Source organism: Fundulus heteroclitus, chromosome 14, assembly GCF_011125445.2.
Source record: "Fundulus heteroclitus isolate FHET01 chromosome 14, MU-UCD_Fhet_4.1, whole genome shotgun sequence".
NCBI lineage: Eukaryota > Metazoa > Chordata > Actinopteri > Cyprinodontiformes > Fundulidae > Fundulus > Fundulus heteroclitus.
Genome location: NC_046374.1, coordinates 13,071,049 through 13,088,284, shown reverse-complemented (window position 1 = coordinate 13,088,284; position 17,236 = coordinate 13,071,049). Strand labels below are relative to the sequence as shown.

General features: G+C 39.6%; 1 protein-coding gene across 1 annotated transcript in view; it reads left to right on the top strand.

The window, feature by feature from the left end:
- LOC105923138 (Fc receptor-like protein 5) overlaps positions 1 to 17,236 on the top strand; it is a 121,229-nt gene that overhangs the window by 86,283 nt on the left and 17,710 nt on the right. Inside the window, exon 5 of the mRNA XM_036146305.1 lies at positions 8,460 to 8,756. Within this exon, the coding sequence (XP_036002198.1) occupies positions 8,460 to 8,756 (297 nt within the window). The remainder of the gene's footprint in view (positions 1 to 8,459; positions 8,757 to 17,236) is intronic.

The window sequence follows — 17,236 nt, the reverse complement described above, 5'->3', positions numbered from 1 at the left end:
GGAGGAAGAGGAAAACCAGTTATTTATACAGAAAAAAGCGATGAAATCTCTATTTGGAAAACTGGTGAGTTTAGTTCTTTATTCTGCAGTAAAACGGCAAACAATTGTAAAATCTAATCTATTTATCAGGGAAGTTTTATTTCTGTTCACTGTGTTCAGTTCCTTGTTCACCTGAAAACCTTTTGCTGTTTTATTACCTGATTTTAGTGTAAAACTTGAGAATTACAGAATTTCTTTATTAGAGCTGAATTAGAAAGATTAGAAAATTGAAGCAAAAAGATAAAAATCACAGTGAAGTTTTCAGTTTTTCCTTTAATTTCATATTAAGTTAAATGAGGGTTTTAAAACCAACTTATTCATTAAGTCTTTGAGAAAAACATTTACAGACTTAGGATTTATAAACTTTTACAGATTTACAGACATTATAGAGAAAAACTTGTTAATCTGTCTGAACAACCAACAGTGAACTGGTTTAAATCACAGCATGGTTTCCTTTTGCTGATAATTAGAAAATCTTTAGTTTTGTCAATTTGTCTGTTTGATGAAACTTGTTTCTACAGTTTTTGTCCTGTCTTGAAGCCTTTTCACAAATTTTTGGTTATTGTAAATCTTCCTGGGTTTATGTTTCTATTTCACAAAAACAGTTTGTTACAATCTGTCATTTTGATGCCACTTATGTTCCAATAATGTTTCTCTTCTCTTGACGTCTCTTTACTCTTTTGTTGAAATGATGGTTTAATCCTCCTGGTTTTATTAGAATAAAACAATCTTTTACCTTATATCCCATGGGAACATTGGGTTTAATCAATGCAAAAAAATCAATTAATGTTGTGTAAAATCAACTTTCTAACAGACTGTTGACTGAAAATTGTTCATTTTAAACAGTTTCTAAACCGATCGTGATCCTGGAACCATCCTGGCCTGTTGTGTACATGGGAGAGAAAATCCTCCTCAGATGTCAGATCCAAGGAGGTGGAGGAACTCAGTGGACGTATGAATGGAGGCATGAAAGCAGATCAGCCACCAGGAACTCTCCATCATCCAGTGAATACAGCATCACCAGCGTCTCTGAGTCTGATGGAGGAGAATACAGCTGTAGGGCAACAAGAGGCCATCAGATAACAGGATGGAGTGATGCCTTCAGCCTGACAGTGAGATGTGAGTCAGACTGCTTTCATACTAAAAGTTCAGGTTTTCAATGTCGTCCTCTAGAACATCTAAACAAGAACAACAAGAGAGCTTTTCTGTGTTTATCACAACAGACTGAGGAAATGGCAATCCACTTAAACTATTATTTATATTATTATTTGTTAATTTATTTAGGACATTATTGGAATGTTAAAACATGAACAAAACTGTTCATGACAAATATAATATGTATAATCCACAAAGATTTCACACTATTCATATCATAACAGCTTTATTTTATGTTGGAAAGGAGGCAGGAAGAAGTCTAAAGTTATTAATGCTTCCCCAGTACCTCAAAATGAAAACTGTCCTTGTCTCTTCATGTTGACAATGAGACAGAGATGTTTACACACAGAAAGCCAAATCTGGGCAAAAGATGAGGGAAAAAAAAGAAATCCCTAAAAAATGATTTAAAAAGTGTCATTTTGTTTCTACTTATCTTCTTAAACACAAATTGTGTCCACGGTTACTGTATTTAATTTTTTAAATTTTGTGGATGCATGATTAGTAGCAGCATTGCCTTGCAGCAAGAAGGTCTTGGGTTTAATTTATAAAACATTTCATAGAATCCATACTATATGCCAAAAATAATTCAGATTTATAAAACCATGCACACAGGCTTTCCCTGTATAGATCGCTGCTTTACTTACACATTTACATACCAGGTTCTGCCTCATGTTCTGCCCTCTACACTCCCAGATTCATCCATAAATGGTCAATGCAAAGCACCTCATGGTCTTATTGGCCAGTCATCATCAGTGGCCAGGAAATATTTGTTCCCTGAAACCGTGTTCCCTCCTAATTCTCTCATTTGCAAGGTCTTCCAGCAGTGCCAATTAATTCACCTCACAGCATTACGCACCAGTGGAATTGACTGAATGCTCAACAAGAGGATACGATATTCCTTTGATGTCAGAGTCTGAAATGTGTCTTGCATCAAAGCACCACTGTTTACAGACATATATACATGAACTCAGACAGAATCAAAAAGTAAACATAATAAGATGAGCAGATGATGGTGATCCACGCTGGTTAATGTTCCATGTTTAGTTTCAGGACTGACTGATGAACCAAAGCATTTCTCAGTTTAACCTCATTAAACTGTGGACCCTGTATCTGAGCTGATGGTAGCAGTCTGTAGTCATGATTCAGAGCAGAGGGTTAGAGGAGATGCTATCAGATGATCTCACCACATTATTATGGTAGGAGGATTCAGAAAGGTTTTCCACTATAGGTGGTCTATAATCTTAGAGCAGATTTTCATTTGATGAAGCGGTTTAGGTATTTCAGTAATGGACAGGGTCGCTTGTATCAAAGACACAGATTTAGCCCGCTCCTCCACCACAGAGGGAATAATGGACAGACTTTTATACCACTTGGTATTAAAGTATTGCAAAATACTGATTATCTTTAATTTATGGAAAAAAAGAAGGTTTTACTTCATTCAAAGGGCATCAGACATCAAAGGATGTATATCCTGTTTTATCTTTTTACAGACTGGCACAATATTCTTTTTCCAAGACAAAAGATGGTCAGTCAGCACCCCTAAGTTTCTATACAGCAGCACCTGATTGATTTCCTCTTTACTGATGGTAAAAGGAACTTTATGACAATCAGAAAATGATCTAAAGTCTATTTCTTCAGCTTCTTGTGAGTTTAAGAATTTTCTTCTGTCAGCCAAAAAACTTCATCAAGGATGTTTGAATCTATAAGAACCCCGGAAAAAACACAGTCTGACTGAGAAAAATTATATTTTTTAACTCTAACTTGATTATTCCCAGAACCTAAACCTGGCATATAATAGATGATGAGCTGAAGGATGATCCCTCACTCTGGACCGGAATCATTTGTTAGTTCAGTTTATTTTCCTGTTCCTGACTTTAAAGATTATAATCTTTGTTCAGGATTGTTTCTCTAAACCAGTAAGAAATGTGTTTTTAGTGTCCAGCTACAGATTGTTAATGTTGGATGGATGAGTTTCACCAGTGAGATGTGAGTCAGACTGACAAACTTATTTATTGTTCTGATCTTAAAAAGCAAAATAATTTTATTCTATTTATTACCACAGCCTCATAACAGATGAATAAAATGTGTTAGACATGCAGAGAAAGCAACATGTCACTGATGTAAAAACCATAATAACTTTGGTCATACTTTATTAATAGGTAATTTTGTTTTTAAGATTATGTGTTTTAAACTGTGTTTTTTCTCGTAGTAAGCCATAATCTAATCGTTTTTCCTTTCTGCTCTAAACTCAACAGCATATAAACCCAAAGCCAGTCTGACAGCAGAGAAAACAATCATACCAGCAGGGGGCAGAGTAGCACTGAGCTGCTCTGTGGACGAATCTGCTGGCTGGAAGTTTGACTGGTTCAGAAATGGGTTCACATATCCTGCGGTCTGGCTCAGAGGAAACAAAGAGCCATACAGCGTCATCTCTGTCTCAGAGGGAGGTGTGTACAGCTGCAGAGGAGGAAGAGGAAAACCAGTTATTCATACAGAAACAAGCAAGGAAATCTCTATTCTGAAAACTGGTGAGTTTAGTTCTTTATTCTGCAGTAAACCTGCAAACATTTTTAAAATCTGCTGTATTTATCAGGGAGGTTTTATTTCTGTTCACTGTGTTCAGTTCCTTGTTCACCTGAAAACAGAAGAGTTTTGATGTCTTTGCTTGTTCTATAACCTGATTTTAGTGTAAAATTTTAGAATTACAGAATTTCTTGAGTTCCAAATTAGAGCCAAATTAGTAAGTAAATTGAAGCAAAAAGAAAAAAAATGACAGTCAAGTTTTCAGTTTTTCCTTTAATGTCATATCAGGGTGAAGGAGGCTTTTTAAAAAAAAAAAAAACTTATTCATTAAGTCTTTAAGATAAACATTTACAGACTTAGGCAGTATATACATTTACAGATTTACAGACATTATACAGAGAAACTTGTAAATCCTTTTGAAAATGTAACAGTGAACTGGTTTAAATCACAGTGTGATTTCCTTTTACTGATAATTAGAAAATCTTTAGTTTTGTCAATTTGTCTGTTTGATGAAACTTGTTTCTACAGTTTTTGTCCTGTCTTGAAGCCTTTTCACTAATTTTTTATTATTGTAATTCTTCCTGGGTTTATGTTGCTATTCCACAAAAAATGTGTTTGTTACAATCTGTCATTTTGATGCAATTTATGCTCCACTAATGTTTCTCCTTTCTTGACGTCTCTTTACTGTTTTGTTAAAATTATTGTGTAATCTTGCTGGATTCTCTTTGTTACCTGAATTATTTTTAATTAGTGCAATAAAATCAATTATGTTTGTGTAAAATGAACTTTCCAACAGACTGTTGATTGAAAATTGTTTATTTTAAAGTTTCCAAGCCTAAGATTGTAATCCAACCACCCTCCTTGCCTGATGTGTACGTGGGAGAGAAAATCCTCCTCAGATGTCAGATCCAAGGAGGTGGAGGAACTCAGTGGACATATGAATGGAGCCATGAAAGCAGATCAGCCACCAGGAACTCTCCATCATCCAGTGAATACAGCATCACCAGAGTCTCTGAGTCTGATGGAGGAGAATACAGATGTAGGGCAAAAAGAGACCATCAGATAACAGAATGGAGTGATGCCTTCAGACTGACAGTGAGATGTGAGTCAGACTGCTTTCATACTAAAAGTTCAGGTTTTTAGTTTCCTCCTCTAGAACATCTAAACAGAACAACAGGAGAGAGTTTTTGTGTTTATCACAACAGACTGAGGAAATGCCAAATCCACTGCAACTATTATTAATATCATTATTTGTTAATTTGTTTTGGACATAATTGGAATGTTAAAAACATGAATAAAACTGTTCATGGAAAATATAATAACATGTATAATCCACAGATATTTTACACTTTTCAAATCATAACAGATTAATGTTATGCTGGAAATGAGGCAGGAAGAAGTATAAATTTATTAAATGCTTCCCCAGTACCTCAAAATTAAAACTCATCTCATCATGTTGACAATGAGACAGAGATGTTTCTATTAGTTCGTTTTCAATGTTTAATTTTGGTCAGGGATGTTTGAACCTAGAAAAATCCCTGAAAAACACAGTCTTACTTCCAAAAATAATCAGTTTTCAAAGTAAGCCGGTCCGGTACTGTATACCGCTAAAAGAATTTGAGCTGCAGTACCGGTAAGAGGAGAGAGCAGCTTCCAACTATAAAGCCTTCATTCAGAAACAGTCATGGCTGCACGTTGGATCAGTAAATAGATCCTATAACCAGATGCAGTCTGAAACACCACTTAATCTGTTTATAAGTTTCATTTTTATTAATTCTGCATTGTTTCTGAGTTATATGTGCTAAATGTGCCTCAACGCTTTTACCTATTTCCCCTCTCCTGTTCCTGCCTTAGAGCAAGGGGCTCGTATTGGCGTCCAGCCTTCAAAACGTCTGCCATTACATTTCATGTCCTTCCACCTGCAGCAAAATGTCCCAAAAAAATAGAGAGTTAGTAGTTTGGTTTCATGTTATTTTGTTCAATCTTAACGACAGAACGACTGGTGCTGCAGTGGGTTTCTGCGTCAACTTGATTCAAGTGCGCACAATTAAGTCACAAGAAATTTAGGTGCGTACTTTTAAGGGGCATTTTGAAGGACTTGTAACATTGGGGGCTTCAGCTCAGACCCCTCATTCCTTCTCTTCTCTCTAAAGGAGCCCTTTACAGTTTTTATTTAGACAGATTTTCCCACTGTTTATTTATGGCACACAGCACAAATGGAAAAACAGGGGGGGGGGGGGGATCTGCCCACCTCAACATGGTACAACAAATTGTTCTGGGACCGGACAATCTGCTCCCAAATAGTTTATTTTTTATTTTTTCCAACTGTCACTGGGAACCAGTGAGGGGCAGAGCTTGAAAAGTTGCGCATAAAGTCAGAGAATCAGGGATTACAATACATAAATAAAAGCGCTATAGACTTCAGCCTTTAAGACTATTACTGGGCTGAAAGTGAAGCATAAAGTAATCATTCAGTCGCTCAGACCATAAACAAAATGTGTACCCGGAGAAAAACTTCAAACTCAGCCTATGGCATGCGTAATTACGCACTATATGGCCCTGCGCCACAAAGATATAATGTCAGGTCAGGTCAGAGACTGAGATGACAAACCTGTCGCTGTGAAAGGTGATGAAGAAGGTTATAAACTCTAACAGACTAGAAATGCATGGAGCTGAAAAGAGGGAAAAAAACAGCAACTGGATTATGCGTAAAGACGCAAGATGAACGAACCCACAGACATATATACATAGACGACTCGTTGAGAGCAGGTTTGCACGTCGATGTTACCGCCATATTGTATGTGGCAGAAAGTAGTGAACGTCTATGTTCCCTGTGTATATGTTTTTAGATAGAAACATATAGATGGAGCTTTGGATCGATTCTTTTAGACATAGATGTGCATATAGATTAACATTAAAGAGACAAAATTAGTAATATGAGAAAAAGGTCATAGGAGGATAAAGTAAAAAACAGTGGCATTATTATAAGAAAAACATCATATCATGAGAGCAACTATTTTTCTTTTCAGTGCCATAAAAGTCTCACTGTCTTCTGCCTAAAAAATAGAAGGCTAAAACATGTTTTCTTATAACTGACCCCCATGGGACGGGGTAAAGAGAGAAGAGGAAGGGGCCAAGAATGGAGTCTTGAGTCACTCCACATGAGTGGGAATCTTTAATGAAATAAAAGAGCAGTTCTCAACTCTTAAAAAAAAACTACATTCTGTAAAGAATATCATCTTCGTTCAGGAATATTTCTCTAAACCACTACGAAATGTAAGTATTTTTAGTGCCCAGCTACAGATTGTTAAAGCTGGATGATTTTCACCAGTGAGATGTGAATCAGAAATAAAAGCCTTTTTTATTGTTAGGATTTTAATCAAAATCCTTTTATTGTATTTATGACCACAGATGCGTTCAGATCGCAACAGATTGAGGGAACGGCACACAGAACAATAAATGTTCTGTTAGATAGAGAGAAACGTAAAAAATTCATTTTAGCGATTGAGAGTTGTGCATTATTTGAACATATTTTGAAAATAAAAGCATGAATAGGCACCAGCGACCCCCGCGACCCCATGAGGGATTAAGCGGGTCAGAAAATGGATGGATGGAAGCATGTATAAAACTGGAAAACGTAATAACTTGTTAAATCCACTATTCACACCATAACAGATTACGTAATCTTATGTTGGAAAGAAGGTAGGAAGAAGTATAAATTTATTAGATTTTACCACCGAACCCAAAAACAGAACTGTTTGTCTCTTAATGTTGAAAATAAGACAGAGCCTACAGTCACACAGCAGGTAAATCCAAAAAAATCCTCATACAATCCCCCCTTTTTGGGCCTATTCTTCAGTTGTGCGAGAATTTTTTGTATCGGGTCGAGTTTCAGGTTCATCGTGCATGCTGTAGTATATGGGGGGTAACGAGGGGCGATTAGCCTCTCAACCACCTCCTGAACAGGAATCGTACGCTCAGATGAAAATCAAAGGCTTCCTTTGAGGACCTCTGCACAGTGGGAGCAACTTTCAGGTCAGCTTTTCTCCTGCAAAGCTGAGGAAAGATTACAAACTGCTGGTTTCGATGTTGAAGAAGGCAGGTGGGCATCTCTCCAGTGTAGACCCCTTCATGGTCCATGGAAAAAGAGATGAAGAGGGAGAGCATGGATTTAAAGCAGTCAGTGCCCTGCTGTTGTGGTGGCAGTTCCTTAGGGGAGGTAATCAGCAGCTTCTCACATTATTTGTGGCTTCAGCCGTAGTCTTACCTTTTTATTTTTTTTCTCTGGTCTGATTTCACAACAATAGTTAAATGTGAAATTCTCCAGTTTCCACCACTAGTTAATCCCCAAGGTTGAGGTCAGGACTTTAAAACCTTTAAAATGATCTGGAATAGTTTAATCAAACTGAACTGAAAATGTTTCTCAGGATAGATCAGTCAATACGTTTCTAAAAATGAACGTGATGTAACAAATTTTAATCAAATTAAGCACAAGAAAAGAAAAAGAAAGCTGTGGGCCAAAGAGAAATAATGAAAACCCTGAGATGAACAATATGAAAAGCTTAATTCATAATGATAGTCAATTATATATTAAAGTTCTTGAAGTGATGTCTTTAATATTTCTTTTAATTGTATATTTAAAATTTTTATGTAAGATTTAATTGGAGAAAGTACTATTTAATGTTTGGAGATGGACTACTTCCAGCTAGTTTATTTACCCTGCCTATCTCTCTCTCCGGCAGCTAAGCCTGTCCTCTTTGTGTCTCCATCATGGCTGAGTCCTGGAGCCTCAGTGACTCTGAGCTGTGAGGTTAAACCTTCGTCTGCAGGATGGAGGTTCTTCTGGTATAAAGCCGTCCCTGAACGATCCAGCAGCTCCTACAGCTTTTATCCGATGCCTGGCAGCACCAACGGGACTGAACAGAACTCCTTCCTCATTAATGGACAGAATCACACAGCAGGATATGTGTGCAGAGCAAGAAGAGGAGAATCAGTGATTTACACTGATTACAGTCAACCAAAGTTTGTCTGGTCTGCAGGTCAGTTTCTTCTGTTCTTTCAGGGGGAGTTGTGCTTTCATTTAGAATTTTATTTGACCATTTGCATTGCAGTTAAATTGCTGCTGTATTTACAACCAATAGTTTTAGTGACAAAGGAACTAGATATCCTTAATGTTCTAAATTTAACAGATTATTTTTTATGACCACATGCTAATTTAAAACAGCTTTAAACCTTGTGGAGCAGAGGTGGCATTTAAGACATGACTTAGACAACTTTATTGTCATTTTGTATGTACAGAGTGCATACAGAACAAAATTTCGTTGCATACAGCTTATAAGAGTGAGATTCCAGGTGGAATAAGGCAACATTTACAGTATAAAGTGCAGCAGTGGTCAAAATGTAAACAATGCGGGAGAAAGACAGTGTGCAATCACAGTGTGCAGGAGAATGTTCAGACCATTTTTATGTGCAAAAATAATGTGAAAAAGGCATTTGTGCAAAAATGCATTTTTGTTGAGTAAAGGAAACTAAAAGTTTGGCAGCATTGGTAATGCCAGATAGGGATGCAATGTGCAAATGTGGTGCAGAGTCCAGTTTATAGTTTACCAGTTCAACAGTCTGATGGCAACAGGGAAAAAGCTTTGCAGAACCTGGTGGACCTGCAGCGGATGCTGCTGAACCCCTTTCCAGAGGGCAGCAGGGAGAACAGTCCATGGTGGGAGTGTGAGGGATCCCTGATGATGTTACGGGCTCGGGACACACAGCGTTGGGATGAAATGTCATTAATGGAGGGAAGAGGAGCCCAGATGATCCCTTCTGCTGTCCTCACCACTCTCCTCATGTTCTTCAAGTCGGAGGCACTGCAGCCTCCACACCACACAGAGAGACAGCTGGTCAGAATGCTCTCTATGGTGCTTCTGTAGAAAGTCGTGAGAATGGCCGGGGGCAGGTGGGCTCTCCTTATCCTCCGCAGGAAGTACAAGCGCTTCTGTGCCCTCTTCACCAGTGAAGTGGTGTTTAAGGACCAGTTGAGGTGATCCTAAACATGATCCTAAACTCTCTTTTATGACAACAAATCTAACAGGAATAAGTTGAAAATGATTAGTGTTGTTCATTGTTTCTGATAATCAGACTGAACAAAGGAAAACCGTTTTCCTGCTAATGTGGCTCCAAGGCTATTTCCTCCACTATCCCTTTCTGTTCAAAGGTAGAGTCTGCGATTTTTCTGAAATGTAAGGCAAAAAACATCCAAGTCCCTTTTTGAGTAACTGCAATTACACAAGACCATCTTACTTGCTCTTCTGTTCCTCAGGGGCATCACGTGAAAATGCATTCTGGTCTTATTTCTTTCTACTGAGGATTTCCTCTTCTTCTCATAAACTTGCAAGACAGTAGGGTGACTGTGGCTCAATGGGTTGAGTAGTCATCTTGCAATTGAAAGATTGCCCTGGGCAAGGGACTTAACCCCAAGCTGCCTACCAACCTGCATATTGGTGTATTATGTGAGTGTAATATAGTGTGAAGCGCCTTAAGTGGTCAGTATGACTGGAAAAGCGCTATACAAGTTCAGACCATTTAGTTTGCTTCTAGTGACTCTAAGCCATTTTAGACCTGCATAGCTACAATCAATGGCTAAAAACAAAGCTAACTGGATAGAAAAACACTGGAAATGCACATGCCCAGCCAACAAACAGAAACTAACAAGGAGGGTGCGCGCCCATTGGCATTATGTGAGAGTATCAGAATGATTGACATGTGGGACAACCAATAGATAAGGAGATACCCCCCCCCCCGACCAATAGTGACAGAGGGGCGGGGACAGAATCACTCCTCACCGATCTCTGCCGTTTTTACAGGCCTACAGCTCCCACAGAGATCTATTTTTTCATTCTGTTTTCTGAATAAATAATGTATTTACTACTGTCAGGATGGAAGGTATGGAGGGTTAAAGGGGACAATATTAAATAAATAATCCATGAAATAAATACACGTACCTGTTATAAAGTGTTCTGATGAACCCAAAGTCAGCCACACACAGAGCTTCGTTAAAGAGTTTTACTGAAGGAGTAATGGAAGCAGTGGACAAATCCAATAGTCTTTACCGGGCTGGAGCGGGTGGATGGAGATGACAGGAGCTGGTGGACTGGAGGAAGCTGGAGGACCGTGGGTGCTGTGCTGCGGAGCCATGCAGGCGCTGGAAGCCAGAAAGTCTCCTGGGAAGGCGGGAGAGTGCTGAGGTCGAGGCGGGGCCAGCAGCACAGCAGCGAGAGTTCCAGGCACAGGGAGAGTCACAGGCAGACGTGAGGCGAAGAGGGACGAAGGAAGGCAGAGCGTCGTGAGGGGTCGAGAATCATAGAGAGAAGACGATCTGGCAGCGAACAGCAGACTGAGGTGGGTTTATGTAGGGGTGTTGACAAGTGGATTGAGTCCGGCTTGATTAGCGGTGGCAGGTGGCAGTGATCAGAGGTGGAGAGAGAACTAGGCTGGATGGGAGGTGGAAAGTGCTGGAAAATGTCCTGGGTGAGGCAGGCAAAACCTGAACCCTGACAGTACCATGAAATAATGTAAAAGGAAATAATGAAATGTAGAATGAAATAAATAAATGCACCGTTAAATGTCACATTAAATTATTACATGTATCATTAAATGTACTATGAAATAGGAAACGGACCATTAAGTGTTCCATCGATTAAATAAATATACAATTTATCTATTGAATACATCAAATACATCAGGGCGATTTAATTGATGGGTTGAGTAGTCGTCTTGCAATCGGAAAGTTGATTCCAGCTTCCCCTTGTCACATGTTGATGTGTCCCTGGGCAAGGCATTAACCCCACATTGGGTGAATGTGGCTATAGTGTACAGCGCTTTGGGTGGTCAGTATGACTGGAAAAGCGCTATATAAGTTTAGTCCATTTACCATTTATCATTAAACAATGAAATGTACTGTCAAATGTGCCTTTAAATAATTAAATAAGCCTTTTAAATTACAACATTACATAATTAAATGTAATTTTTGTTAAATTAATTTGAATATAAATTTCATTATTTCACTATGTATTTATTTCATGGTGTCGCGCAGCTTACCTGACTCCGCCGGATAGATTTGCTCTGCATATCCATCTGGAAACCTTCCGTTGAAGTAATTTTGGGAAGGGGCGAAAATACTGGTTAGCTGATTGGCCTATGTTGGTGATAGACGGGCCAAATAAACCAATCAGATTCGTCGTCGCTCGTAACAGAGCGACGACGAAAACACAACCACAAGCCAAGCTGCTCTTGCTGCTGCAGGTAAAGGCTCGTTAGCTCAGCAAAGTAATACTCTGTAATTCCGATAAAACTTGCTCGATAGCCACGCTAACGCTAGTTTCATCGGCTGAAGCCGCCATGTTGTTTAGACTGAACTGACGCGTTCCCGTTGCGTCACACCTCAACCCGCCTCAAAGCCAATGCTGATTGGACGTTCGTTTGGTGAACGGCTCCAAATTTTCTTTAACGGAGAGTAGCCAGACTGATCTGCGAGTGAAACCTTGAAAGCTCGCGAGATCAGGATGGCCTCACGAGGCTATCGCGCAGCAGACTCATCATGGAATCATTTAAATTGTCAACTTCACAGATCAATCTCAGTGGGTGGGATTAAGGAGACCCTGATGCCTGTTTGGCTGCTTTTCACTGAGTCTACTTCTTCCTGGTTGAACATTGACTCAAATGTAATTTTTTTGCTGTAAAGTACAGAAATAACTTCAGCAATGTGTTGCAATCTGTTTTCCACACAGTGGTTGAACAACTCCAGCCTCTATATGCCTAGTTTAGTCTGAAATGTCTGTAAAACGTTCTCGAGAGAGCTTGGTGTAGCAAACATGGGGGAATGTGTCACAGACAGGTTCAAGTTTAGCTAACACTGGCTAATACTGACTAATGTTCTCTCGCAAACATTTTGGAGATATTTCAGAAAAATCCAGATAGAGTTGCTTAACCAGTGTACGGTAAATAAATTACAACGTTATTTCTGCACTACAATAAAGATATTGAGCACGGAGTCAACAGTCAACCAGGAAGAAGTTTTCTTGTCTAGCACAGTGTGAAGCAGCCAATCAAGGGACAGGGTCTCCCTAATCCTCCTGCCCACTGAGTTTAATGTGTGAAGATGACAGTTTAAATTATTTCATGATGACTCTGCTGCACAATGCCATGAAATTATAATAGTGTGAATAGAGTGAAATAATGAACTGTACATCCAAATGAATTTATTTAACAAAATCTTTACATCAAATTATATCAATAAATTATTTAATGTCATATTGTAAATGTCATATTTAATTATATAATGGTACTGTCACAACCAACCCGAACACTCACCACACACGGAGCTTAGTTCTGAGAGTTTATTGAAGGCTGGATGAGTTGTGGAGGAAGGAAACCAGAGTCTTTACCGGGATGGAGCAGGTGAAGTGTGGAAGCTGGAGGACCGCGGGTGAGCCCTGGGACGGGACCCAAGGTTGCAGGAGAGCTTCAGGATGGGACCCGAGCAGAGCTTGGAGCCAATGGAGCTGCGAGGGAGGAGTGCGGTCAGGGGAGACAAAGTCCTTCAGGGGGGAAGGCAAGAGGAGAGTCCTTCTGGTAAGGAGGACCAGAGATGAGTGATGAACCGGCGGGGAAGAGTAGACTGAGGTAGGCTTTTATAGGGAGGTTGGCAGGTGGAATGAGTCCGGGATGATTAGGAGAGTGGAATCAGGGCTGGATGAGAGGAGAAAGGTGCTGGAAATGCTCAGGGTGCAGCAGGCGGAACTGCACCCTGACAGGTACATTTAAATATTTTAATTTTATTTTATAATTTAATGGTACAATTGTTTAATGATGTATTAAATAAATAAATTGTGCTTTAATTTATTCAGTGGAACATTTAATGATACATTTATGTGTTTAATTTTACATATCCTAATTTATTTTACATTTCATTATTTCATGGTATATCTACATTTATTTATTTCATGATATATTTATTTATTTATTATTGTCCCCTTTAACCCTCCATTTAAAGGACCTTTTCACCCAGTATAACAACAAGAGTTTTTGAACAGGATTTCCAACTATAGCTTTAATGTTTGCTCAGAGGGTAAAAAACTGTCAATTTACTACTGGAATTACGCTCGCAGCATGTTTGTCACATGGCTTTAAAACAGGAACCTACTATCGAAGCTAATGCATCCCACTGTGCATCAGGCTGCACTCACGGTATTCCGGTTGACTCTGCGTCAGCGCCTTTAACTCTTCCATCTTGTTGTTTAAAGAGCGAACGTTTCCCATAATAACGGAGGGGAGACACTGCTTAAATCTTCTCCTTTCAAAAAGCTCGTTCCATCTCAATCCTCTTTCCCCCCCACTCCCCCCACCCCCCGCCGTTGGTTACCCCCTCTGCAGCCACGGCGTGTTTTCCTCAGGATTTCAGGTGGGATTCCAGTCGGTTTTGCCACAGATCCGGTCAGCATTAGCGCTCTGAGCTCCTCTCCAGTGTAAACAAAGTGAGCGTGTCCCGGTGAACGCATCATGATAAACAGCCCAAAAAATGTACGAAAACTTCCAACCAAACACTTCAACGGGTTCAGAAGCCTTCAACCAGAACTTTAACTCACAGAAAGGAGACCACGTGTTTATCTGGTGCTCAGATCAATCCAGCGGCTTTCTCTAGTATTTATTTTAGATTTGACCTGTTAATAAAGGTGCCATGACAACAAAATAAATTTTCAGCTTTGTCTCTTTACCCAAAAATGGTCAGATCATAAAACGGGTTGTCTTTCTACATAATTCATATTCTCCAATCAGAGCACACCATTAATCAGCTAGCATGTCTGACTGCTCCACTTGAGAGGAGGAAGGCGGAGCAGCGAGCAGACTGCAGCCACAGATCAGCCTCCCTGTATTGACTCAAACAGGAGGCAGACGCCCCTGAAGCCACAGAGCGCAAATGTCCCATATTCAGCCTCAAACTAACTTCACAGCGGTTACTAAAAAGGAGAGCTGATATGTCCGAGGATGGGCAGAAAATGCATGAAGGTTCCACTCGCTCCCTAAGGATGAGAGAATCACAGAAGAGTGGCTGAAATTTATTTATGGGGGCTTAACAGAAGACTGTTTGCTGTGGGGGATTCAAGTCTGATTTTTTTGAACAAACAGATTGAAAACCAAAACTTCTGTACTAACTTTTAAGGTGGCGACCACAACGCTGTATTACCAGTTTATGTCATTTCTAAATGCTGTCAAATGTAAGGAAGGTGTGTTTGTAACTGAAAAATCCAGTTGACTGCCTGAAGCAAAGCCACTGTCAGTGGGATGGTTTTCCTGTCGCGCCCAGGAGAATGAGCTCTCCTCCGCAGTCACCACAGTGACAGTTGCATAATATTTGTGTCATGTGGCTGTGCTGGCAGCGAGTTCTCCGCTGTGGTACGCAGTGAAGAGCTAGCAGACATCCACATATTCCTGTGTCGCGAGTTGCGCTACTGTGGTGGAGCTGGCTCTCAGCTGCAAAAGTGCAGCCATAGCGAGCTCCCCGCTGCACCACGGTCTGTGTGCTGTTTATTTTGGTCCCACTGTGCTGAATCCTGTTGAAACATATAGACATCTTGGCCTCGCCTCTTTGACATCCTCACAAACACTTCAACTAGCGATAAAACCATAATAGTGGAGTGTTGCACCGACAATGGAGTTGTGAATGGAGGAAGAAAGAGTTGCGGCAGACTTTGTGCTTATTGACAACCGGTCACATGATTAATGTAATCATCAAACATCTCAGCATTGTCAGTCAGTCTGAGCAGCTGCTGGCAGAACAGACAACAAAAAACTGCTAAATTGTCTTTCCCCCCTCGTATTTATTGACCAGCATTGTGCTCAGATTACTTCAGACTGCATTTTATGAGTTTTTCTGTATTGTTTTAGGATCAGCAGGGACATGTACAGTATCTGTGGTCTAATTATTAGAGCTGAAACGTTACTCCCCACACATTGTAGAGTACATTGGGGATACAGAACATATTTGATAAAAATAGATGTTTATGTAGTACACTCAGTGTTGGGCAAGCTACTTGTCCAGTGTAGTGAGCTAAGCTATCAGTTACTCAACAACAAATTAAGCTTCACTACACAAAAGCTACCACCTATAGAAATATAGCAAGCTAAGTTACACAAATGAGTTAAAAGTAGCTTAACTACATCAGAAGCTACTTAACGTTGTACCAACCTAATGTCAGATCAATTCAAAATGAGTCTGATACACTGGTTAAAACATTTATTAAAGATCAGCCAATGACCTAATACAGTGTAGACATTGCTTTATGAGCAGCATAATAAAATACAAACTGAAGAAATTACTGCTAGAAATAAAACAAAAAGGTTATTGGCCTAGTACGTGCGGTGGCGTTAACGTTTGGTGGCGTTTTTTGCATATTATATTATCAGGAGGTTATCTTTTATGTGCTCAGCCACTAGAGTTAAAGGTGTTTTACCCAATAAGAACACTGCAGCACCAGACACAACCAGGAGGTCCCTGATCGTTGGGGAAAGGCAGAAAGAAGATGTACCATAAGCTTTTTCATATTTCTTTTGTCATTTTAAACATGAAACTACCAAAGCACAAGCCAAGTAGTAGAACTAAATGTTGAAAAGAAATTAAAAGCTAAATAAAATAAACCAGGTCACTTAATGAAGCTGCATTTTCTGTATGCTTTGTATTTATATTCACATGATAATATTTTCAGAATTAATAATAACATTTCTGTTAAAGATTTCATTTATCTTCTGCACCAAGGGCATAAGTAGGGAGAACAAGCAGAGTGAGTTTTGTGTAATATCAGACTTTATTATTGAACTAAGCAGAATTTAGACAGGATCAGAAAGGAAGGTGCATCTTCTTTCTGCCTTTCCCCAACGATCAGGGACCTCCTGGTTGTGTCTGGTGCTGCAGTGTTCTAATTGGGTAAAACACCTTTAAATCTAGTGGCTGAGCACATAAAAGACAACCTCCTGATAATATAATATGCAAAAAACGCCACCAAACGTTATTAACGCCACCGCACGTATTTTACGCGAGCGCGCATTTTTCACGTCACGCGCGCTCGCGTAAAATATGGGTTGGAACTGCACGTTATTGTACGGACGATAATTTGCCTAATCGGCTTACCATAAGTTCCACTGCCGTACGCATGCGCATGTTTCGATAGATACAGACAGGAGAGGCAAAGTAGAAGCTCGCGCATGAACATGTCCAACCAACAACTCAGATTGATGTTTAACTCTGAATGTTGTTTCAAAATAGCAAACCTGGTTTCATTTCTTAGTTATGTCCTGGATTTTGTAGCGTTTGTGGATGCTACGTCGCTACTTGATCAAAAAAATAACGTCACTACAGGAAAGTTACTTGATTCATAAAGCAGCGACGCTACGGTCAAGCTACTGGAAAATGTAGTTTAACTAATAGCTTCGCTACATGTAGCGGCGCTACTGGCCAACACTGAGTACACTG